The sequence below is a fragment of the Xyrauchen texanus genome, chromosome 1, assembly GCF_025860055.1.
Source record: "Xyrauchen texanus isolate HMW12.3.18 chromosome 1, RBS_HiC_50CHRs, whole genome shotgun sequence".
NCBI lineage: Eukaryota > Metazoa > Chordata > Actinopteri > Cypriniformes > Catostomidae > Xyrauchen > Xyrauchen texanus.
Window position 1 is genome coordinate 46,058,528 of NC_068276.1, and position 26,998 is coordinate 46,085,525.

The 26,998-nt window shown below is 35.7% G+C and overlaps 1 protein-coding gene across 3 annotated transcripts; it reads left to right on the forward strand.

Annotated features, from left to right (window-relative positions):
* The first annotated feature begins 484 nt into the window (after nt 1-484).
* LOC127643781 (ras association domain-containing protein 7-like) lies at nt 485-26,437 on the forward strand. 3 transcript variants are annotated; one of them, XM_052126678.1, is made up of 6 exons: nt 485-570; nt 19,466-19,619; nt 19,706-20,589; nt 22,785-22,941; nt 23,999-24,106; nt 25,032-26,437. In XM_052126678.1, exons 2-6 carry the CDS (start codon nt 19,517-19,519, stop codon nt 25,061-25,063), a joined length of 1,284 nt encoding a protein of 427 aa, XP_051982638.1. In that variant the 5' UTR covers nt 485-570; nt 19,466-19,516; the 3' UTR covers nt 25,064-26,437. The 3 variants fall into 3 exon arrangements, with proteins under 3 accessions (XP_051982638.1, XP_051982622.1, XP_051982630.1); XM_052126662.1 differs by lacking the exon at nt 485-570 and adding an exon at nt 2,298-2,494 and having other exon boundaries at nt 19,463-19,619; XM_052126670.1 differs by lacking the exon at nt 485-570 and adding an exon at nt 2,298-2,494.
* The last annotated feature ends 561 nt before the right edge of the window (nt 26,438-26,998 follow it).

The window sequence follows — 26,998 nt, forward strand, 5'->3', positions numbered from 1 at the left end:
ATTTCAAGTATGACAAGGAATATCTTGTCATATTGCAGGCCTACTTCATTACAATACATATTTTTCTTAGGATTAGTCACTGAGTGTGTTATCATTTGAGAATTCAGTCAAATGTCATGCTCATTTCTCATACGTGGTCTCAAGGCCCACTGAAGTAATTCTGTAAATTGTCCACTAGGGGGCAATCTTTCCTAACTCTTAACGCTTCAGAGTTCCGTGCCCTATTTAACCTCAAATATATTTCTGCTTTAGTTAGAAAGACAGAAAATCTAAAAGAGAAAAGGGGAAATATAATATGCCGTCTTTCCCCTCGTCATTAATCCTTACTCGTCCTGTCTTCTTTCTTTCTGCTGAAAAAGGTAGCCAGAGTGTCACATGGCCTTTTGTTTGTCGACCAGTGTGCCTTTCATTGGCTGATTTGCTTGAGAAAGCATCCGTCGCCAAGGCAACCAAGAGCCGCAGTCCCACTTCACTTGTCTGGTGTGGCCTTGACAAAGTCAGACAGATCCTTTTTTACCCTCTGCTTTTTATAATTTCTCCTCGGTTGTGCGTCTAAAGAGTCAGCAGGAGGTGAGTCAATAGAAAAGATTAGTGTGCTGTTTTTAACATAGATGCATATTTTCTTATAATACTTGTGTGGTGAAAACTGCAGACAAATAACACCTGATGAGGGGTGCTGAAAGATAATGAGAGACATTTTATAATGATCTAACATTTATTTCGTTATTATATTCAATACATTTTACTTTGCTTGTGTGTGTTGATCAATTGAACGATTTAAATGCTACAATTCTATATATATCTTAAATAATTTAAGGTTGGCTTGTTAAGTGCATTGTGATCTGAGCAATTAATCCCCTCATTTGTTTCTTCCTGGTGTGTATCACTTTCAGACTTTATTCCAGCCATGGCTAACAAGTGCAAGATGTTTTATTGTAGATAACGGTTGCTGTAGCCTCAGGAGTGATGTAAGTCTGGCCCTGTCTCTGTTATGTAAATTAAGAGCAAACATGCAGTCATCAAGGTGGTCATGGTGATAGTGAAAGCAAAAAATATAGGCAAATGTATCTCAGCAGGACTTCTTGAATGTCATTTTAGGTCACCTCTAGTCTAGATATGCAGCAAGTTGTCATAATGTGTATACAATATTAAAAACATTTATATGAAAGAAAAATGTAAATTATTAATGTGAGAAATATTATATGAACAAATGTTGCCTTAAGAGATCATGCAGAATTTGAAATTAGAGTTAACCATTTATATATATATATATATATATATATATATATATATATATATATATATATATATATATATATATATTTGCTTTTTATTTGCTTTGTTTTGGGTTCTTAGATTATATTGAGAGTAACTGGTTTCTTATCAAGGTGGTAATATGGGCCAAAGGCATGTAGTTCAACAAGTGTTTAAACATTTTTAAAAGATTGCTATTTGGTACCTCAAACTCTCAAATGAATGTAGTGTGCTGCAATTTTTTTTATTATTATGAAGGATGTTGAGGTTACTTTTGTAAGTGATCTGTCTTGATGATTTTCACCTGGCAGACAATAAAATGGACATAAAAATACTATAGATTTACATTAATGGAGGGATCTAAGCAATATCTAGGGACAAGAACGTCATAGAAATTTTGGCCAGTAAGCATCCACCTAGCAACCACCCACAATCTCCTAGTAATCGCATATCAACATTAAAACCACTCAGAACACATTATCAACCATATAGGAATGTCCTGGCAATGCCCCAACAACACTGTAGCATTGTTATGCCACTCACATGTGACGTAAAAATCTAGTTTAGTATGTGTGCTTAGTGTCTTTACACACTGTACTGTGTGTTGATATCTACTGTTCAGGTAAATATCATGAGGAAAGTTGTTAGGAGGAAGTTATTCAGTTTAGAGAGGAAGCCAAAACAATGTGATCTATGCATAAACTGTTTGTCTCGTAAATACAATAGCAAGCCACAGAAACAAAAAGCATTTTGATTCTCTTCTCTCTTCTCATTTCTACACCTCTGATGCTCAGTCTCAGAAAATGAAGCACTATCTATACTCCTGCTCAAACTAGGCCAGATTCACAAACCACTTTAAGATCTTTTACAGATTCCTGAGAAAAAATACTGACCCAGAGAACAAGAACAAGACAGGAACATAAAGAGGGAGAGATAATATAATGAGAGCACTTATACTGGTATTACCTGTGTAGGGGAGGAGCATAAGATGGCTGTGGTATGTGTCAGCATTGTGGAGAGCGGAAAGAGAGAGTCACTTTCAAGAGACGAAACGAGTAGTGCGCCATTAATCCTGGTCCTATAGCTGCGGAAAAACAACACCTGTTTGGACAACAACATCAGTGTTACATGTTAACTCATTGGTTTTACATGAGAAAAGTTGGAAGACAGAGCTTTTTGAAATTTATTCAACATGGTAACCAAGAAGGAGGACACATAGAAGCACACTTTCAACTCTAAGGTAAATATAGCTTAGTGTGTGACCAGCAGGTTGTCTAGTTAGTCTGCAGACTCGACAGTAAAATCTGTCAAATTTCACATGGGTGTTCCAGCCTGTCTGGAAAGAGAGTAGATTAAACAAGGAAAAGTTGGAATTAGTTTTGTATTATTCCCTTAGAAATATATAAATGGATATTAAAGATAATTCACAGACACCTGAACTTGTTAAATATGTAATCTTTCAGTGTATGAAAGTGTCAATTGTTTTTTTTTATTATTTTATTTAATGAGGTTGCCCGGTTTTGTTGAAGCCTGCTTTAATTCGTGAAAATGAAAAGATGCCAGAAGGTAATTAGTCAGAATGGTTTAGTCCTTATTTAACTGTGTATTATCCATGGCTAATCCAGAGCATGCCTTTAAAGTGCCAATTGGATTATTTGGATTGATGGATACAAGCTTTTGAACTGAGGTGGTTCTCTCAGGGAAGGGGTTGGGTGCTTTCTCTCTGACTCATGTGGTCACTTGTTTGAATGTAGACCTAAAAAATGCCTGTTACTATGCAGGGTTTGTATTCGATTTTTCTATTTGGTCTTAGTGGTATGCATGTATTGCCTATGCACTATGGACAATGTGTTGAATGATTTTTGTAAGTTCTTCAGAGCATTCTGTTGAGTCTCTGCTTCTTTCAAGTTTACCATTAATTTTGTGCAATAGGTCTATTATAAAACCAGGTCAAGCACAAAATATTATATTTCTTTTTATTATTTGAATTTAAAATAAATAAATAGAATTATATAATTATATTATATAATGTTGACAGGTTTTAGTCATACTTTGCAATATGCTCATTTGCCCAGCATGAACAGAGCCACAGTTAGTTTTCTTTGATATTTTGACAATACTCTGATCTGCTGAAAATTGACAGGCAGAACAAGTACTTTATATACCATCCACTGTTTATTAATATTCTTCACCATATTCTTTCTGCAAATAATTTAAGAAATATCTGGTAAAGTCAATGTACATTTAAATTCTGTTGTATTTCACTCAGCTGACAAAATGATGTAACTTTATTTGGATATGCAAAACAATGAAGTCACATCTACTTCTGTTCACAAACTATGTGAGTAAATGTCATGTAAATGAGTCTGGAGGTGAGATTGCTGAATTTTAATAGATTCAGTTCAAACTATGGCTTCTGAAACAAGTTTAAAACATTACTGATGAAATCAGTGTGTGTGTAAAAAAAAAAATTACTGATTTACTTTCCTGTAGCTCAAGGCTACTAATCTTGTTTTCATGGAGAGGTTGTCTCACTCTGAGTATGGTTTGAAAGAGTAAACTCCTCCCAATTTACACAGAGTTTGTGGTTAGTCATAGTTGAAAGTCCATTAGATGAACCGAAGTCTCATCCTTTAGTTTGTGAAAATGAGTGTTGCAACTTACAGCCCAGTACCATAAATAAAAGGGATAATTTAAAGGGACAGTTCACCCAAAATGAAAATTTTGTCATCGTTTACTTACCCTCATGTTGTTCAAAAAACATATTGCTTTCTTTCATCAGGCGAACACGATGTGCTTTGAGTGTGATTTTAACAAATAAATAACAATATTATATAAAATATAAAACATTTTAATATATAATCTACTCAGTGGCGGGCCGTGCATTTAAAGTCTAGGCCTTCAGTGTTTTACATGCAATTAAGAGAAAACAGTTTCACAATGAATAAGCCTTTGGGCATCATACATAATATTGCAGCTAACTAGTAATACCAATTAACATTTTAAAAACACGTCCACACACGAAAGCCAGAACTTGAAATGACACTTAATGCTCAAGCAAGCCTAATTTTAACTGCAGCATGTCTCACGAACAAACATTCAAACATCATAATTTTTCATATGAATCTACCAAGGAGGTCTATAATACCTGGAAAAATCTATCTAATAATATTTGTGATTTAAATGTTGCTTGAAATAAATTTAGTTTCATCAGCATACACGGTTATGCTGCATTCCATTCAAGTTGGATGTGGGATATTCATACTTGACATCTCCGACCATAAATGCATTCCATTCCCCGATATTCGGAACTGCAACGCTCCCGTTAGTTTAACAGGGGTTTGACTCTCATTAGAGATGTCTCCTAGCAACCCAACTGATAAACAATGCTGCTGTTCTAGCATTTGTGCTTCAGGTGTACGATTATCAAAAGAGATTATAATGTTTTATACACCTGTTTCTGCAGGCGTTTGTTAAACAAGCTTTAATAACATGTAATGTGGAAACTAACTCATTTATCGATATTACTTAATAAAGTGAATGTTTATCACTTACATGTGGAGTGTCCACATGTTTTTGTGACATCATGCCCCTGCATCTCAGCGAAATCAGAGTTTCTGCACGAGCCTATATGTTGTAATTCTGACTTCAAGTTGCATTCCATTGCACTTTTCCTTGTAGGAAGTTGTAAAATCCAACTTTCCGAGTTGAATGGAACGCAGCACTACCTTTCAAAACTTGATCCAACACTAAATGCTCCAGCAGATTCATTTACACTTAGAAAACCCTTGATGTTATTATAACAATGCAAAAGGCACATACCAATTTACTTGAAGTGTAAATCAGTCCTCCTTTCATGTTTAATAAATTAAGCAATCACACGGTCATGCAGAACATCTCGTGTTTTTAAATCCATAAGGATCTCTTTCTCAATGGCGATAGCAGCAGTGATGACAGCTGACTGTCAGACAGCTTGATCTTATGCTTTTCGCTTTCAATTACGTACATCTTAAAGCGTGATTGCGTCACTCAAGGCCAGCTAGAAGGCCTCGACCGGTGTTCTGACGATATGTGCTACCCATCGATATGTGCTACTTACTGGTTATGCGCATGTGCAGACTCACAGTTTTGTTCTGCGTTACCACGCCCATAAATCTATGCATCCTTGCTGTGGAGACTTGACGGTGAGCATTGCAATATCTTTAATCCTTTTTTTATTACATAATTTGACATGTGAACGTGTAAATGTTAGCATGCACACCTTATTTTCAGCATAATATAGCAATTAGCTATTTGTGCAACATATACGTGCAAAAAGTGCCAGAGTGTGTGAAATGTGTACAAAGTAGGTAGCAGCACTTGACACGTAAGTAATCAGAATGTGCTAATGTTCATGTAGTGTGATATGGCGTGAGGCTTTAAAATAAATAAATAAATGTACTGTTTTGCCAGATTCAGATTATTTTCATCATTTATTTAGTTTAAAAAAACTGGGAGCATTATTTGATAGGGCACGTTGGTCTATCAAAATATGCAACTCCTGACATCTTAAAGATGCTATTACAGAATATGCTGTTCCTGACATCTTGAAGATGCTATTACAGAATATGCTGCTCCTGACATCTTGAAGATGCTATTACAGAATATGCTGCTCCTGACATCTTGAAGATGCTATTACAGAATATGCTGCTCCTGACATCTTAAAGATGCTATTACAGAATATGCTGCTCCTGACATCTTGAAGATGCTATTACAGAATATGCTGCTCCTGACATCTTGAAGGCATAATTACAAAATATCTCAACATACTCTCCATATTCATAAGGTGCATATGGAGTGAGTAGTGATGTAAAATAAAGTGAATTTGCACTGGGAGCATTATTTGATAGGGCACGTTGGTCTATCAAAATATGCAACTCCTTACATCTTGAAGACATTATTATGTAGTATTGTTTTTTCTAATGACAGTGAACATAAGGTAAATATTCATGTGTCAAAAAATGCTAACTACCATATGAATATTTGTACGGTCAGCCAGCTGAACAAGAATAACTGAAAGTTTCAGTTAGGAAAGGTGTGCTTTGACAGGTCAAAGATGAATATTTTATGATAATTTTTACTTTTCACACAGTTTTAAAAATAAAAACAGTACAGTATACAGTACTCATAACTTATAATTTTATTATAATTGTATTTCATATAATATACAATAATGTCATTTTTACTTGTTATATCAAATGTGATAATTGCTGGTTCAAAATATGCTCCCCATACACTTACCCTGTTTTAAATGAAATAACGATGTCTTAATATTGTGAGATTTACATCATAATGGAAACAGTAGCTAGAGAATTAATCGACATTCTCTGTGATCGATTCGCGCTTGGGTAGCATTTTTCGACAAGGCAGCACAAATCGTCAGAACACCGGGACATATCCTAAAGATCACACCCACCAAGAACAAATAAATAAATCGGATTGGCTGATGAATCGGACAATCTGACTTTAGTTGCTCATTCATTTGCACTGTTGAGGGATTCTGTGGAAATTCTGAAGGCCTGAGGGGGTGGAGCTCAAACTCACATGCTGCTTCGGCATGCGATTTGTGAGACAGTTGTCACACTTGTACGCATCAAAGAATACATTCTGACTAGATACACTTTTCGTTTTTCTCTATTTGTTTGTAGATTAATTAAGAGTGGAAAGCGATAAAAAATACATAGGCAAAAAGGTGATTGAGAATGAAAAGATGAAAAATATTTATTTATTTATTTGGCATGTTAGGCCAGCAGAGAAGGTTTGCTGGCCCTGAGAATTCACCACTGCATCTACTTACTTTCCTGCAACAATAACAACATGCATTCTTCTTATCATACAGATTCACAGGTCAGAGTTTACCAAAGTTGAACTTTTATTTGAAGCAAATTGTGAAGTTTCTTCACATGAGCTTGCATTTCTGGTTTTCCGCATTGTGATTAGTTTGAAGAGGAGTGAATGGAGCGCAAAGTGTAGTGTGACCATGGCTTTCCGTGGTACAGAAAAGGAGATGTTAGGCAGACTGTTACAGACTATGTGTTTTCGCAGTCCTTAAAAGTTTTGCTGGCATTTACATTTGGGATGTTGACCGCATCGTCCAAATGAATTCATCAAAGGTTAAATCAAAACTCAATAACGGTTACAAGTTGTTTTTAGATGTTAATAGATAAAATGGTAATTCGATAAAAACTCATTATTGTTGAGAGTTGTGCGTTAAATCAGAAGACATATTTATTTATTAAAGGAACAACCTACAAATCTCATAAATTGCAAAGAGGGTACAGTTAATACATGTTTGAGGAGAACTTTGTGAAACAGGATGTGTAGTAGTGGAGAGACCCATGTCCTGCTTCATCTGACTTCTAACCCTGTCAAACACACACTTTCATGTTGGTTGTGATGTGTAATTATTCCATTGAAACCGTGACGGTACAGCTCATATTTCAAAGTGTTTCAAAATCCCACCTGTGAGCGACTGCTGTTAGTCATCTTCTTGAAAATTATGTCCACAGACAAAAGTGCTTTCTCATTTAATAACAAAGAGTTTGCATTTAATTGCCTGAACCCACCGAGCTGGTACAAAGTTCAGCATCTTTTGGAAATTACAAAAGATATGGAAAGACAATCCAGACGTTTTCTTTTAAAATTTGTGCAAATTGGAACCCTGTAGTAGCACTAGTTATTACTGTTCTTCCTGATCGCCGCCATGATTTACCCAACTATGACGACTCCGCTTCAAGGATGCAGAAATGTGAAAAGGCTCCATTGTGTGGAAAAAAGGAGCAATGTTTACAATTTAAAAAAAACATTTCTCTTTGTGTTCCATGGAAGAAAGTCATACGGGTTTGGGTTGGAACAAAATGAGAGTTAGTCAAAAAAGACAGAATTTTCATTTCTGGGTTAACCTTCCCTTAAAGACTTTCCCTTTAACCTCTAACTAGTTTTTAATATCATAAAAAGATAGTATGTCTGGATTTTTCCTGTTCATTTATCTTCGTAAATTTGACTGGAATTCTTTATCCGGAAAGGCAAGGTTGATTCACCTGTAATACTGCATACCAAAAGTATCGTATTTTGTTTGGAGATACTATTTACTTTGTGACTTCAATGAACTCATGTGAGAGGGAAGGAGAGAACACTCCTCGTTTTGCACACAATGGGAGTGGATTAGATATGCTGTTGGACGTAAGCAGGCCAGTTTCACCTTTTTTTTTAAAGAAACCCAATGCCTGTGAGACACATCCACAAGTCTGGTTCTAGCTGGTTCACATAACAAATGGAATTCAGTCTGTTTGAAAAACAAAAATTGGTATTTGGCTCTCATGGTCCACTAGGTGAGAATGCCATCTACGTACTGCCCTTTAATGAGGAAGTCTTTGTTTACTCAAGGTGAACTCTCATATGGCGTTTCTGGTCAAAGAGGTGTCCCCTGGTCATGTAGAAGTCTTATGACCACAATGGATCATCTGTCATCATTAGATGGTAGAAGGCCATGAAAACCTGTATTTCTTGTTAACCATATGTTGCTGGGTTGCATGTGCCCTCCTGGGTATTCTGGTCTACCTGGTAGTCCCTTGTTGTTGATGGGGAAACATGAGAAAAGGTAGAAATGTCTCAGGCATATTTGTTTGCAGGATCTATGGCTTCACACACAAAAACACCATATTCAAATTGTGCACCAAACTGACATTTAAAATAAATATTTTGAACTGAACATTATTTATGACACAATCTGAAACAAACATTAATGACATTACTTGTATGGGCACAAACTACCTGCTTGTCTTCATTTGTTTTAAATTATGATAAAGTATAAGCCCCCTGATGCTTATAAATACCCTGATTCTTGTTTCATTACATAATACCATTAGTTAGCATTGATGGGTGTAATCTGATTAAAAGTAATTAGTTACAGTAATCGAACTACTAAGGCTGTTGCTTTAACTTATTTATTCAGTGCAATTAATGATTTAATATAACGTGTTATATTAAATATATAATATATTACATTTGTAATATATTTAATAAAGTGTTAAAAAAATTAACACAATCATTCCTACCATCTGAGTAATTCACGCTTGAAATACCACCTGTCTTCAACAGGGGGCAGTAAACGAAACTCCAGCTGGATGGGCAACGTGCAGCTTTACAGACAACAAACCAAACTCAGGCTTGCTTGACACAAGCCACAGCTTTTATTTTTTTGCTTTTACTGCCTGACAAAGACCTAATTGATCAAAACGTTGTCCTTTCTATTGAATAACATGGGAGCATTTATAGCAGTGTGATGTTCTCTCCTTGGATTATGAATGTTGCTTGACACAAGTGACATCACAAAATGAGAATGCATTCTTGATTTCAATCACAGCTGGAAGGAGCACAATTCAGAATGCAGGGATTACAAGACATGATTTTCTAAGTTCCAAACTATGTTTAACAGCGACTTAAAAGCACTGTATATATGAAGCTACGCAACCAAAGTGAGATGCTCCAGAAGCGTCCATCTGACCATGTCCATGTGTATATCGGACAGAATGACAAATTTAACTGCAAAATGGATTACTATGGACTGTTGGCCAAAGATAGGCTTATGTTCAATATTATGGAAATAAATATATTGATTATAAAGCCACTTTTTGTATTTTCTTATGAATGTTTTACTTATCTGCCACAATAATTTAATGTATTTTAATTATCTGCATTATAATATTCAGTACATATTTTATATTGATGCTTGTGCGGCCCCGCATCCTTCTGCACAGACATTGTGATTTTGCTTCGCTAAAAGCAACAGATAATTTAAATTCATTTAAACTGACTGATCTCAGTTCAGAAGACTCTGGGCTGTCTTTAAAGTGTTAAAATTTTGACTTGTGGAGTCATGTGACAAAACAACATGGCGCAGATCACAGCGGAGTTTGTCTTTGGGAGAAACGCCAATATAACAACATCTGGATGTTATGATCCGGTGAGGCTGCGTGTCTCTTTCTTGTGTGTCTGTGTGATTTGTTTCACTTATGTATTTTCCTTTTTCCGCGTGAGCGTTGTGATTGACGTTCCTATGGTAAACGCTCATTCATTCACCTGATTATTGCCACATGCAGCTTGTTACCCTGTCTATTTATACCCTCTCGTTTCAAGTGCCAGATTGTTCGTTTGTGTAGCGTCTCAGTCTTGCCAGTCAGCTAGCCAGCCAGCCAGTCGTCATTCAGCTAGTCAGTCAGTGAATCAGTCAGTCTTGTCCTATTTGCGCTTTATTTGTTTTCTGCCAGTTTGTTCCAATTTACTGTTACCAGTTGGACTACTACTCTGTGGACTTTCAGTTGGATTTACTTACTTTGGATTGCTTACTCTGTCATCACATTCATCTTCTCTCCGCCTGGGTGTCCCAAGTTAATCTTCACCATCTTCATCCTCCCACATTGCCTCCAGTCACTTGCAACCTGAGCCGGATATCTTCACTGTTTTTATTTCCCTATGCTTATTTTCCTATTCCGTGACACTGGTATGAAACCTAATTACGTTTTTACATTGAAACCTGTTTTAGTCAAATGATTAGTCTCTAGTTTCATCTGATATACGATTTTTAAAATTTGAGCAATTTATCGCAAAACAGCACACTGTTAGTATAGAGTATAGTGGACAATAGCTCTAGTTTTTCATGAGAAATCCTATACTTACTGTGCATTTTCACACTGAGAATGTTTTACTTATTATTTGCTTTCAGAGGATTTACAGTATATTGGGTTGGGATGTCAACACTGGATGATATATTGTATATATGTAGCCTACACAATGTATTTTCAGTTACAAGTATGTCTGAGACAGACTGACAGCACATAGGAGGTTAAGCAATTCACTAAATAGGGAACTAGGGACCATCATTTTCTTTGCAGCCATGTGCATTCACTCCTGAAATCCGACCAAAAGATCAGTTTCAGGCTGCAGATGATGTTTGGACCACTCAACATGTTTGGCAGACATGTGACAGTGGTAATAGGTACATAGATTCTGAATTTATAATGTATAATTTTTTTTTCACAGTGATTGGTGTATGCTGGCCATTACTTTGAATTAGAATTAATTATGCTAATTTCTGATTGGTAAATACTTCACTGGCTATCACTTATTTGTTTGACAGTGCAAAGAGGGAGCATTGAGGTTTTGTGGACAAAGTAGAAGAAAAAAAACATTGTAATATACTGTTATGAAAGACCTCCGCTTGTTTGGGAAGAAGGAAGCGGTAGCCGGGTGCACATCCAAACATACAACATTTATTTTCACACTTTTCAGTGTCTTCTCATTCACACACTGCTTTTCAGCAGCATCACACACCCTAGTGGCTTTTCAGCTCACTGACCATGTTGTCGCTTTGCTTTTAAGCAGCAGCTCTCAACCACACACACACACACAGCTTTGTTGTGTCACTCTCTGTGTCTCTTCCGACCGCAGCTCTGGTTGTGGCTTTATCCCTCATTATATATTAAATTATTGTTATTTTAGGGCCTTTCTCAGCAAACATTATGTATGCAAATAATTGCGATAAATTTGATTAATTAATGAGCATATCACATAATGGATTCAAAATTGTAATTGATTCTAGTAATCAGATTACAGTTACTGACTTTCAGTTAAGTTAATTACTTGTTTGTACAATACATGGGTTATATATTACTAAAATAGTATTATTTATGTAGAATTTAAAAAAATGATATTCATATCTATGTCTATTTGTATTTGTGTGATAGCTAAAGCGCATGTGCCCCCTAAAGAGTCATGTAAGGGAAGAACATGTGGTGCTGAGAGTGACTTGTATGCAGCAACGATCAAGGAAGAAATATAGATATTATTTTGAATTCGTTGAGCAAAAGAAATAAATAAAATTTACGTTTCTGTAAAATGTTTTAGAAAGTAACTTTATTAAAGTAATTTGGTTACTCAATAAAATATACAAAAAGTAATCTGATTACAATTGTTATAGAATTAGTAATCTGTAGTGGACTACTTGTTAATAACCTAAAAACCCAACACTGTGAGTTAGTAAGGTCAGATAGAACTACTGAATCTTTGATGTTCTGCTCATGATACTGGTTTAGGGTTAAGGGTCTTAAATTTCAGGAATGGTATGTCTCAAATTGGGCTGATTTCATGGGTCTCCACACTCAGACTGTTGATATAAGTGTATTTAAAAGACACTGGGAGAACACATGTCTCATACAGACACCAGGCCTGATCTACCGAAGGTCTGAGTTACATGGTGTATGATTACACTCACATAGTCAAATCTGCCATAGAAATAGACTGGAAGCTTTTCCCCAAACAATTGTTGTAATGTTTTTATTAAGGCTATAAAAATGACATATTTTTGTTCTATATTAGTGTTTAAAGCACAAAGGCTATGGGTTTGTCTCATGACATACTGACCTAAAGTCTACTAAAATACCAGTATATTTAAACATACTTTTTGAACTTAAGTTATAAGACTGTATATACAGTGCATCTGTAAAGTATTCACAGCGCTTCACTTTTTCCACATTTTGTTATGTTACAGCCTTATTCCAAAATGGATTAAATTCATAATTTTCCTCAAAATTCTACAAACAATAACCCATAATGACAGCATGAAAGAAGTTTGTTTGAAATCTTTGCAAATTTATTCAAAATAAAAAAATGAAAAAAATCACATGTACATAAGTATTCACAGACATTGCCATGACACTCAAAATTGGAAGTGAAGCGCTGTGAATACTTTATAGATGCAATGTAGCATAATATTCTTTTAAGCATTATACACCACACAGCTTTTTAATTGTATTGCAATGATATGACAATTTCTACACCTTTAGAAATAAACACATCCTTAATGAAAATGTAATGTTTTTCAGTGCAGTACCGTGAATGAAATTTGTTTGGCTGCCGAATCAGGTTGTTGCCCACACATAAACATAATAACAGTTTCAATATTTCAGTTCAACATTCAATTGAGGTTAAATTTGTCAAGATCATTGTGCTGAAATAAGTCAATGATTACAACATTTTAACAGAGGTGTGACTAGATGAAGCCAAAAACATCTCTGTTAGATTATAGTATTATGAAATGGAAACCTCATAACAAACCTGAGCCATGCTCTTTGAATATATTGGAAGACAGTCAATGTATTTGTCTTCCAACTCTATCTTTAATGTCTTATGGTTATTATTGCTATTTTTATCTATCAAAGTTTATACTGCATGCTGAAATTAAAGAAGCTTTGTAGATGTTCATATCAAGCAGACCAATTAATTATCTATCTAGAGTGTCAGGCAGAAGTGTTTTGATTGGGAATATAGTACACACATTCTTTCAGCATGTGAGCACAGTTTCAAGGTTTACAGGAATGTGAGGGCTGGTCAATGATTGCCGCAGGAGTTAAGCATTATGTGCAGGTTGAGGGCATGAAGCACACTCTATAGCACACCTGACTCTAAGCTGTACACCTATGTGTAGCTAATATATATTTTTTTTGAGAAAAATTCAAAGGTCTGCCACTGTTTTATACTGCAGATTAAGAGTCTCCACCTGTCTCAAGCAGCTTTATGTGTTGTCTATAGATCAGATAGTTATAAAGTTTTCAAGAAACACTTGAAATAATGTGATGTTTCAATTGCTATTCATTAATGTGTTGGTTGAAGGGATTTATTGGCTTGTATTTCTGAAATGTACGATGTAAAGCAGACATTATTTTAGAGAGATGACTTCCATACTCCCTTAAACATAAACCTAGTGATATATAATTTAGTCTGTCAAAACTTGAGAACTGAAATGAATTCCCCATGCTTCTTATGTTTCTCATTTTTCCAACTTCCAAGCATGCATACTTCTAGAGAGCTGTGGTGTCAGGTAGAAAGTGACCATACTAGTGTATCTTTTTGAACAGTGTTTTCACACATTTTTGCATTTACACTCACTGGGCACTGCAACGCAGCAGGACTTTTTGATATACAGAAACTATTGTTACTTGTCTAACAACAACAGTAATGCCTTATATACATTATGACATTAATCATTTATTCTATGGAATGTGCCAAGGCATCATGCCCATTCAAATTAAGGGGGCATGTGCCCCATTATATTTGAGCCAAGAGGATTTTAAATTGATTATTTGAACTTCCAAAAACATGTTTTTAACTTTAATAATAAAATGTAATGATTATTGCATATAAAAAGAAGGGTAAGGAGGAGACGAGTTTAATGAAGAACTTAAACCAAATAAGACAAACACACACAAATGACAGACAGCTGCCTGTAAACGCTCTCTCTCTGTTGCACCACCGTCCGCAGTTGGCCTTTATCCCTCTCAGAGGCTTGATTAGCCTGATAAGGGGCTGGGTGTGTAGAATCACGACCCAGCCCCGCCCTCTGCCCTTTCACATTCCTCCCTCGGTCTCTCAGGACAGGGAGCCCCCCTAGCCATGACACCTCTTTCAAATCTACTGAGTTTGCATGGATGTTTTAAAAAGAAATACAAGACACAAAATACAAACCATTTTATATGGTTGATTTTCTTTTAGTAAGTTCATTTAGTTTGTTTTATTATCTATAACTTACACTGAACATGGAAAACTACATTTACAGTAATCACCTCATTCAAGGGAAGGGGACATGTTCACCTTTAGCTCACTCTCTATTGAGCTGAGACACATTTTGCACTACCTCTTATGTCGTGTATGGAAAATATGTGCACAAAAGAAGAGCACAAGAAAGTGATGTAAAACCATCTGAATATGTAAAAATGCAATCGAATGAAACCATTACTGATACAATTACTGATTAAAACAGGTGTTTTATACCGTTTCCTGTGATTTATACTGCTTGATGCAGCAATATGAACTTTGCATAAATGGCGGTGGTGGGTTATGTTTGGTTGACCCTGGTGCATGATGGCCCTGGGCATGTGCCACAGTGTTCTCCAATTTCAGACTTGAAAAGCAGCATTCCTCACATGAATGCCAAAATCTGTGTATAATGTGTATAATGACACAAACTCTCTTGTTGCAGCTATTGGTGAATTCAGTTGCCATGATAAATTTAATTCCAATAATTGTGCATCGTAAAAAAAAAAAATACATTAAATACATTTTAAAATACATATAAAAAAATCAGAATCTGGAAAGATTTATAAGTGTAACCTTGACTATAGTCACTTAAGTTTAAAAATAAAGCATTGTTTTTGTGGAATGGTCTTAAAAATTAAAACAGTTTGATGCTCATATAGAGCACACAAGTTTAGGTTATGCTAACTCATAATATTATGACTAATATAGGACATTTTACATCCAAACCTACGTATCAAAAAATATACTGTATATATATACACTCACCTAAAGGATTATTAGGAACACCATACTAATACTGTGTTTGACCCCCTTTCGCCTTCAGAACTGCCTTAATTCTACGTGGCATTGATTCAACAAGGTGCTGAAAGCATTCTTTAGATATGTTGGCCCATATTGATAGGATAGCATCTTGCAGTTGATGGAGATTTGTGGGATGCACATCCAGGGCACGAAGCTCCCGTTCCACCACATCCCAAAGATGCTCTATTGGGTTGAGATCTGGTGACTGGGGGCCATTTTAGTACAGTGAACTCATTGTCATGTTCAAGAAACCAATTTGAAATGATTCAAGCTTTGTGACATGGTGCATTATCCTGCTGGAAGTAGCCATCAGAGGATGGGTACATGGTGGCCAGAAAGGGACGGACATGGTCAGAAACAATGCTCAGGTAGGCCGTGGCATTTAAACGATGCCCAATTGGCACTAAGGGGCCTAAAGTGTGCCAAGAAAACATCCCCCACACCATTACACCACCACCACCAGCCTGCACAGTGGTAACAAGGCATGATGGATCCATGTTCTCATTCGGTTTACGCCAAATTCTGACTCTACCATCTGAATGTCTCAACAGAAATCGAGACTCATCAGACCAGGCAACATTTTTCCTGTCTTCAACTGTCCAATTTTGATGAGCTCTTGCAAATTGTAGCCTCTTTTTCCTATTTGTAGTGGAGATGAGTGGTACCCGGTGGGGTCTTCTGCTGTTGTAGCCCATCCGCCTCAAGGTTGTGCGTGTTGTGGCTTCACAAATGCTTTGCTGCATACCTCGGTTGTAACGAGTGGTTATTTCAGGCAAAGTTGCTCTTCTATCAGCTTGAATCATTCGGCCCATTCTCCTCTGACCTCTAGCATCAACAAGGCATTTTCAGCCCACAGGACTGCTGCATACTGGATGTTTTTCCTTTTCACACCATTCTTTGTAAACCCTAGAAATGGTTGTGCGTGAAAATCCCAGTAACTGAGCAGATTGTGAAATACTCAGACCGGCCCGTCTGGCACCAACAACCATGCCACGCTCAAAATTGCTTAAATCACCTTTCTTTCCCATTCTGACATTCAGTTTGGAGTTCAGGAGATTGTCTTGACCAGGACCACACCCCTAAATGCATTGAAGCAACTGCCATGTGATTGGTTGATTAGATAATTGCATTAATGAGAAATTTAACAGGTGTTCCTAATAATCCTTTAGGTGAGTGTGTGTATATATATATATATATATTAATTTTGTATATAAAGTTACCGTTACACTGTTAACACTATAAAGTAATTATTAATTAAAACAATCACATGGTGCTTATTAAATATTACTTGAAGTGTCACGTTTTGGAATCATAACGCAAATATATACAGTATGTTCCTTGAACGACTCCCCCACCTCAACTTTTTCACTTGAACATAGATGGCACTAACTCTCATCTCAACACTTTATTGAATGTCTGTGCTTCTCTTAATCTTGATAAATCATCTGAATATCAATCATTTGTGAGATTTATTCCATTTAAACAGTTTTGAGGTTAAATTATCTCATTTTTTTGTCATTGGAAAATAGTGATCTGTGACATTCTCCTCAAAATTGGGGCAGAAGGTCATTTCTGGTGTCATTATTATTCATTTTAATAACTTTTAAATTATGTGGTTATTGTTAAACACTTTCATGCATTAGATGTACATTTCAAATAGCTTCTCTGTTCCTTATAACCTAATAGGTTAATTGAGTGGAATTCAATATTGCTATTATGACATGCCTTCAATTAAAAATATGGGTGTCTTTGTATGTATATATTCATAGGCTTGCACAGTACATAATTCATAGAATAGGTTTACCTTTCAGATGAATCTCTTTGATTTGCCTCTCATTGTTTAGTTATTCAATTATTGATATAATGGTGCTCTTTGGTCCTTTAATATGGTAAAGGCACTAAATGTGATAATATTCTGAATAAGCATGAAATGCGATAAAGGTCCAAAATTATATAATTTTTGGTTCACACAGTACAAGAGAAACACTGTCTGCATTGCTTGCAATTTGCCTGTTTCAGTCACTTTTTTTTTCTTTTTTATGCTGAAAGAAAAGATGAATATGAATATAATTTATTTCATCATTGATGTATCTGTAAAATGACATGACTGTGTCAGATTTCTAGCAAAAAGGAAATACACAAAACTATTTACTTCCCTCAAGTTGTCCCTCATTGTTTTTTCCTCCCAGTAGAATCTCAACACAAAATTTTCTTCAAGAATCCTAACGCTGCTCTACTCTATACAAAAAGTTAATATTGGCCATTGCTGTCAAGGTCCAAAGAGAGAATAAAAATCATTATAAAAATACCATAAAAGTAGTCCATAAACACATAGCTGTTCTACAGCCACAGAAAGCTTGGAATATAGTGCACTTGTCATATGGACTACTGTTATGATGTCTTTACACTGAACTTTTAATAGGGCTTTATAGTATTTGTCCTTTATGAAGCTTGACTGCTCCTGCTCACTATAAACATTTATTTTATAGAATAGAGCTGCTTAAAATATCTATTTTTATGTTCCAAGAAAAAACTCAGCATATGGGTTTTGAACATTATAAGGGTGACTTAATGAGTGAGTAAAAGTACATTTTCCATTTTTATGTGAACTACTCCTTTAACTGGTAGCTCGTTTTTGAGCACATATATATAATTTTCTAAGACAACGACAAGAAACTAGCTGAAAACAGCTCCATTAATGTTTTCACATTCACAATTATGAATGACATACAAATCACATCCTGTACATGACATATTTCAATTCAAAACGGTGACTAGTTTGCACCCTTGGAAATCAGTGTCAGTCGGTACAGCAATTAAATCATAAAACAGTGGTAAAATTTAGCATATTTAGTTAGATACATCTCACATGACACAAACACTCTTAACATGAAATTTTGCTGATGTGCGGCACAAGAATAATCCACAAGGTTCCCGCATAGCATCTTAAACTTGAGTCTCGCCTTCATCGATTTGCTTGGCAAATCGATCTCAAATGATATTGACGAGCAGTGTCTGACTACTGAGTGCGATAAAAAAAGTACACTTATTTAAACCATTATGTTATTCCTGCAACAACTTTATGACAATTAAACAGTGGTGCATAATGGACTGCAACAGAACAGCAACAAGGATATCAGTTATTGGGGGACACTTAGTTTGAAATGATGGAGACTCGGCATCATTACAATGCTTTATACAGTATTTATTTACCAAGAGTTTTGTAGCCATATTCTACAGATTAAGGATTTTGTATTTCACCAGATTAGGTTTTTGTTATTATTCACAAGATATGAAGTTAGAGACATGTCTGTGCTAACGGTGCATGTTTCCATATAGTCACATCTTACTTTGCATATCCTCACTTCAGTTTAGAAACAACCAAATTTGCATTGAAGTGAGGGTGAAAATATGGATGAATATTGTCAATCAGTGACTGTCACCTCTAGAGGCCACTTTTATACTGTAGAAACAAAGTTGTACAATGTGTAGAATCCTCCTACACTGGCCACAGAGGAACAAAAAAGAAATAATAATAATTAAAAAAAAATATGCTTGATCATTTACACCTATATTCAGAATGCCATCTTTACATTGTTTTTTTTTTTTTATATTTTCTCTCTTTACCAAGAATACATTAATTATGCCAACATTATGTTCTTAAAATATCAAATTTAATTTACCTATAGAATTCCAACTAAGTGATTTCCAAAATCCAACTAATCTTGTAAATGCATTTAAGTAAATTACTCTTCATTGCATGTAATCTCTTTAGCAGAGTACTGCCATGTACAGTAGAGACACTCCTCGCTGACTTTCGCACAGAGTTATGGAGCTGAAGGTGTGGGTGGATGGTATTCCACGTGTAGTTTGTGGTCTATCTGAAGAGACATCTTGTCAGGATGTAGTCATCGCTCTAGCCCAGGCAATAGGTGAGTTATAAGGTATGATTATTCTCTCTTGCTCTTGGATTAGAGTACATTCATACTTTAATGTTTGTTCTTAATGTGCTGTCCAGGGCAAACTGGTCGCTATGTGCTCATCCAGAAACTAAGGGATAAGGAACGGCAGCTTGTGGCTAATGAACGGCCACTGGAGTCCCTGGCTAATCTGGGCCAGTTGGGTAATGAAGTGCAATTTATTCTACGCCGTACTGGCCCCACGAGCAGTGAAGGCAAAGACCAAGGTCGAGTCCCCCCCTTATGCAGGCCTCCAGATCCAGAGCCCCCGAAACACAGAGAGCCAAAAAAGGCTCTCACTTTTAATCTGGGGCCCTCCACCTCACCCCGAACCCATTTAAAACATTTTGAAAAATCACCCAGAGACTCTCAAGTGCCGAGGGTCTCCCCATCTTCTTCATCTTCCCTTGCCCAAGCTGGTTCATCCAAAGAGGCAATTTATCAGCAGATTCTTCGACAACAAGAGCAGCTTCAGGCTATGCAGGCACAGCTAGAGACTCTAGAGGGGGAGCTTGGTGTTTGGGAGCGGGCTCCACCACCAACTTTTTCCCCGGACATCCTTGAGGAAATGGACTACCTACAGAAGGCTTTGATGCAGAACGAGGAAGAATTGGGCCATGAACATTACTGGATAAGTGAATTTCACTCTGAAGTTCAGAGAGAAAAAGACATTTTTAAGAAAAGAAATGAACTCCATTCAGCCCTTGATAAACAAAATCGAAGGCTACGTGACACAGGCAACCAATCGGAGCAGCTGGAGCATGATGTTCAGCTGCTTATTGAGAGCAAGAGAAATGGTTTGCATCAAGCCATGCCCAGTGTTGAAGAGTCTGTACTCATAGTGAAGGGACAACTGGACAACCAGCAGTTACAAGGGGCTGATCTGCATGCATCGGTTGAAGAGACAGAAAAGGTTTTAAGGCTGGCAGATGAGCAACTGCAGGTCAGCATTTCTGAATTAAATATAAAAAATGTTACTTATCAGATACTGTATTGTCTAGTTAAATGTGAAGTCTGTCATTTCTGCACCACTAAGTGTCACCAAACGGAATTGCAAAAAAAAAAAACACACACACACACACACACACACACACACACACACACACACACTTCTTTCAAAGAAGATTCCCAAACACTCCCAAAATCTATTGGTTGAAAAAACATACATTTATAATTAATCACTGCATCCTTAGATGTGAAGAAAGTACTGTAACATAGAAAAATTACATGACATTTTAGTTTCAAGGAATTTATTTCCAGAATAGGAACACACTTGCTGAAGAAAAATCAACCTTCTCATATCATGAGATAATGTTGTGGTTAATTACGGGCTCAATGAATAAGCAAATACCAGAGTCCCCACGTCATGTGTCCTGCACTTGCCAGAGTAGCAACCAATCCAAAAATGCAAACTAGTCATTTCAATTCTCTTTTGTAAAACCTCTTTATTAGTTGTTGCCTCACACTGGTTAACTGATGTTTAATTACAGTTACACAAAAGGACATTGTATACTCATCATGACTAACTGAACCTCAGGGCAGCATACACACTACTTCACTATTGCTTCATTTGTTGCCTCACGCCCATCTTCAAGGGCAGAACAATAATCCATTCGTCCTTTAGGTTGTTGTCATTACCAACAATACTGTAGTCGCATGCTTAAAATAAAAATGGGTGAGTTTATAGACAAAAGGACAGGTTATGTTTGATGGAAGGGTATATCAAGACCAGTGTTGGTTAAGTTATTAAAAAATAAAATAAAAAAGAAAAGAAATTCACTACAAATTTCTAATGATTTTTTTTTTTATTGTAATCTCAACCAATTCTGTATGACAAACCTGTATGACTAATTACCTAATCAAAGAAGTAATCAAGTTACTAATTACTTCTATTTTAAGTTACTTTTTAAAACACTGCACTGAATTAATATTTTTTCTTCTCAATGAATTCAAAATAAGGTAACGTCTATAGTTCCTCATTCATTGTTGTACCCAAGTCATTATCTATTAGATATGTTAGATATGGCAAAATTAGTATTGCAAGTATACAATTTCAGAACTCAGCCGTTCTCTGCAGCACTTTTCATGTGGAGATTAAACTTCAAAGCTGTGCTTTTTTGGTGCGTTGACGCCCTGGTGTGAACCATATAAATGTGGCTTCACGGTTGCTGTAACAAAGTGGATAGCCACAGCCTGTCGGCTGATTAATATTGTGGAGGATGAGGATTTAACAGATTTAATGCCTATTGCAATGAATACGCAACCTATGTGTACTAGTTCTTTTGATTATAGTTATCCTCTCACTTAGACTTTGGGAAACGTTTAATGTTATTTTAATTGGTGCTATTTTAGTGTATTTATTTCTTTATAATGTGGAAGGCTTTGTTTAGAAAATTAACAAACATAATTGTTTACAAATTGTTTTGTTTTCTTCCCTAAGTAGGAACTAAATGCAATTTAACAGGAAAATTATTATATATAGTAACATTTTAGCACTTTCAAAATCTGTGATTAATTGTGATTAACTATGAAAAATAATGTGATTAATCACAATTAAATATTTTAATAGACTGATGGCACTAATTCTACATAAATTATATCATTTTAGAAATGTGTAACCCAAGTTATGTACTTAAAAGTAATTATTTGAACGTCAGTAACTGCAATCTAAACAATGTTACACTACTTTTAACCTAAAAAAATGTATTACATTACAGTAGCTAATTTATTTGTAATCATATTTTACCCAACACTGATCAAGACAAATCGTATTTAGCAATGCAAAGACAGTATATTTATGTTATTTAAGCTTGTTTGCATGGTTAGTGATGGAACCATGCAACAATGGTTGCCTTGTGAAAAAAGTCTGGGATAGAAAATATGTTCAAAAGAGCTTAACAGCATAACTAATATTCAACCATTAATATTCAAGAACTACAGAGCTTGTGGTATTAACATAAGAAAAATGCGACTCAAGAAGCTTTGCCATCAAACAACATTGTGGAGGTTGTTAAGTCTGTGTGGGCATTTCATTACAAAAAAGGGAACTATTGGACAAAAGAACATTGACGTTTGAAATGCACTGCTTCTACTTTTTCCTCCAACTCAACTTTAAATCTCTTTAATGTTCCCCTGTAGGCTAAGAGCAAGGAGCTGGATGATCTGAACAAGGAGTTACGCCAGTGTAACCTGCAGCAATTCATCAAGAAAACAGGAGTCACCCCAGCACAATTCAGTCAGCAAACAGATGAGATTGATTTTGCTCTCCTCAAGCCTGATGGACAGAGTGATGAAGGTGTGTGAAATTAAAAGCTGTTTGCCAAAACTACTAATATTTTATGGGCTAATTTGTTTTCATAAATGCCTTCCAAAGGGAAAAGAGACTACTTGGTAGCTAGAAGATATTGTTCATTAACAAATTAAACTTAAATGCATTTACATTTACTCACTCTCATCCAAATCTGTATGACTTTGTTTCTTCAGTAGAACACAAAAGATGCAGAATGGCAGCATTAGCCACCAATACATTTCACTACACCTTTTTCTCCGTGCAATGAAAGTAAATGGTGACTGAGGCTGTCGTTCTGCCTAAAATTTTAAAGTTCATCCGAAAATTTTAATTATCTCTTTATTTACTCACCCTCATGCCATCCCATATGTGTATGACTTTCTTTCTTCGTCTGAACACAAACAAACATTTTTAGAGGAATATTTCAGCTCTGTAGTTCCTCACAATGCAAGTGAATGGGTACCAATTGTTTTAATCTCCAAAAAGCACATAATAGTAATCCAGTTGACTTCAGTGGTTAATTCTATATCTTTAGAAGCAACATGATAAGTGTGGGGGAGAAACAGATCAATATTATGTCCTTTTTACTATAAATGATCCTCTTTGGCCAGTAAGTGGTGATATGGATGAAGAATGTGAATCACCAAAACACAAGAAGAAGAATGTGAAAGTGGAGATTGATTGTAAAAAAGGATCTATTTCTCACCCACACCTATGATATTTCATCGGAAGACATGGATTTAACCACTGGAGTCTTATGGATTACTTTAATGCTGCTTCATGTGCTTTTGGAGCTTCAACATTTTAATGCCAATGCACTTGCATTGTGAGGACCTACAGAGCTGTATTATTCTTCTAAAAATCTATGTTTGAGTTCAACAGAAAAAAAGAAAGTCATACACATCCGGGATGGCATGAGGGTGAATAAATGATGAGAGAATTTTTGGGTGATCCCTTTAAGTAAGAATTTCATATGGGTCTCTTTAAGAAAAAAAAGACTGACTAAATAGCTGACAAGAATGACATTGGCGAAGCTTAACAGTAAGTCTCTTGTCTATGATAGATTCAAATTCCTCCATCTTGGAGTTCAACTCTCGCACCACTGCCAAGCAAATTCTGGGGAACCCACGCAGCCTCCAGAACCCACTCCTCTCCAGCCTTCATCCAGAGGGTGTGTATGTGTGACACACTGCTTGCATGCTGCTGCCCTCTGCTGGCCTAAGACCTCTGCTTGTCCACCTCTACCTCTTCCTGCTTCCAAGAATGCACTCTCATGCACACATCCTATCCTCTCTGGTGGCTCTTTGTATGAACAAATGTTCTGTAAAATATGCTGTCATGGGCATTTTTGAACCTGACAATTCAACTGCACTGTCAATAAGACAGACTATTGAGAACAATACATATTTATTCATTTGAATTTTTTAAGCAAAAGAAAACAAAATGGCATGCTTACAAGTCTTTGTCTTCTGATGTTTCTTATAATTAGCAAAGCTTACTGTTAACAGTGACTATCAAGCTATCACAAAAAATATTCTTCCTTTTAAGCTGAAACCTGCACTGCCTTAAGATTCTCTTGCAAACTTTGGGAAATCATGGGCCATCACTGTGTTTTGCTCCAAGTATTTTAAAGGACTGGTTCGACCTGAAATTAAAATTATTAACTCACCCTCATGTTGTTCCAAACACTTAGGCTAATAGTTTTTCATCGGTGGAGCACAAAAGTACAAGTTTTAGAAAAATCTTTACTTGTATTCAAGTATTCTGAAGCCATACATTAGCTTCGTGTGAGCAACAGACACCAGGCTTGTGTCTAGTCTGCATTTGCATCAAGATTAAAAAATGGTGTGCCCACTTCATTGCCAACAAATGTATATTTGTTCTGTGGAGTAACAGAAAAAAAAAATAACAGCAAACAGGTTTGGAACGATGTGAGAATGAGTATTAACTATGGATTTTTTTTTTGTGTGTGCTTTTTCCATGCTCTTATAAAAATGTATCTCTCTTCTTTATATCTGTGATGTAAAACATTAATCCAACAACAGTCGCTCCATGAAACCCCGAACCTCATTCCATTGTCTGTGTGTGTCTTGCAGTCTTGTCATCAAGAGAGACATCGTGGCATTAAAGTCTGGAGTATAAAGGAATTATTCACTGTTCACTTTATATTATAATATTGTCTATATAATATTGTCTGTATATGTTAATTATATTGTCTTTTGTACTCTTTGAAATGCATTTGTGACCTAACAATAAGGCTATGTAAACACAGTGCTGGCTTTGTAATTATAAAACAGATGAAGATTTTTTAATGTATTTTAACAATCCACACATTGTATATTTCTTTTACCTAAGACATACAAAAATAAAAATAAATTGTTATAAGTTATTGTTATAAGGCTATTATCCCCACTGCAAAGCATTATGTCACAATCATACCCAATTACAAGTTATACACACATATTTTACAATACACAAACACATTTATAATTTAGCCACAATATGAAAAGCTTTTTTGAAACCGGTATTACATATATTTATTTAATTAATTGTATTTTTATAAAAATAATAAAACATTTTATTTTTAGTTATGAAAATGTATTTATGCGTCATTTACACACGATTGTGAGCAATATGGTCTGAAACCTAACATGTTACTGTGGTAAAACTCAAGACAAGCACATCAGTAAATATTACATATTATTACACGGTTCTCTGGAAAACTTCAATATGGTCAAACATTTGTCTATGATGACCACCAAACTCTAGGACTGACTGTTGTCCCAAGGAACCCATTTTGGACAAAGCTTCATGCCTCTCTTATCACTCCACCACCTCCTTCTTCTCACATAATACATCATTTAAAATCAAATGTATATGTCATGTCCATTGGTTTATTTATTTGGTATTTAGTTGAGTAATAAACATGATTGTACAGTGCACAATAATGTAATGTACAGTAATTATTCAGAGTAGAGCTTGTACATGTGACAGTCACTTGAATAACATGCACTGTCTAAAGCCATGTAAAAGTCCCAGATCACAACTTAATGTATCATCTGATTTTGTTTCTATGTTTTTGTTTATTTATTAGATATTTTAGTTTTTTTCTGTTTCGTCAGCTGGACGATCAACACCAATTTAAACAACAGTATACAACCCATTACAGCCTTGTTTTTATTCCTGTCATAATTTATTTTAAGTGTCTTTTCGACCAACTCCTTTTATAACAACAGTGGTTTTCAACTTGTGAACCCCAACCAAGTGGATTATTGTCCTTTGTAAATAACCATTAAAATACAATATATAAGTCAAAACTAATTCATATAATTTAAATATTAGATATAAAATATTTGAAATGTCTATATTCTAGGTGTATTAGGCTTTTTGACCATTGTAACATTATAATTTTTTTTAAAACATTCTTGTTAGGCAGAAGCTTTTGTGGTTGATGGCAGGTGCAGCTATCGAGTCAGGTGTCACTCACAACCGAATAAACTCAGTGCGGATTAAGTTGGTTTGTGTTGTTTGGGGCCCCCTATTTCTAAAGAACTGCTGTCTATGGGCACTTCGCTCAAATTGCGCTGAAACAGCCCAAAAAGTGCTGTTTGTGGGGTTGGAACACCCTGTTTTCCACAGATTATAGGAGAGTGGGGCTTCTTTAAATTTCCACCAAATCATTGCATCAGGAAAAACTCATAAATGATGATATTTAACGGGTCACTGTCATTGTTATTGCGTCTGCTCTACACACAGTTGACCCGCAGCAGTGCATGGACTACTGTTTGTGAAAGGATAAATGAATAAAAATAATGTCATACTGATGTGACAGTTTTTATATGGAATATGATCATATTGAAGTAAGAATATTATTATTTATTGTAAGTGGATAAATAATTAAGCAGCACAGACACATATTGAATGTCTAGTGGTAGATTTTATTTGTATATATCACATTTCTTAGGCTTTAGAAATGTGTTAAACATGTGAGGATGCGTGCTCATCAACCTGTTACATGTCAGACATGATTATACAGGCTCATTCAACCAAGTTTAAATGTGTT

Coding starts and splice junctions, on each gene's coding strand:
- LOC127643781 (XM_052126678.1), top strand. CDS start 19,517: ATGGAGCTGAAGGTGTGGGTGGATGGTATTCCACGTGTAGTTTGTGGT. Junction 19,620..19,705: donor CGCTCTAGCCCAGGCAATAG/GTGAGTTATAAG, acceptor TGTGCTGTCCAG/GGCAAACTGGTCGCTATGTG. Junction 24,107..25,031: donor CTCCAGCCTTCATCCAGAGG/GTGTGTATGTGT, acceptor TGTGTCTTGCAG/TCTTGTCATCAAGAGAGACA.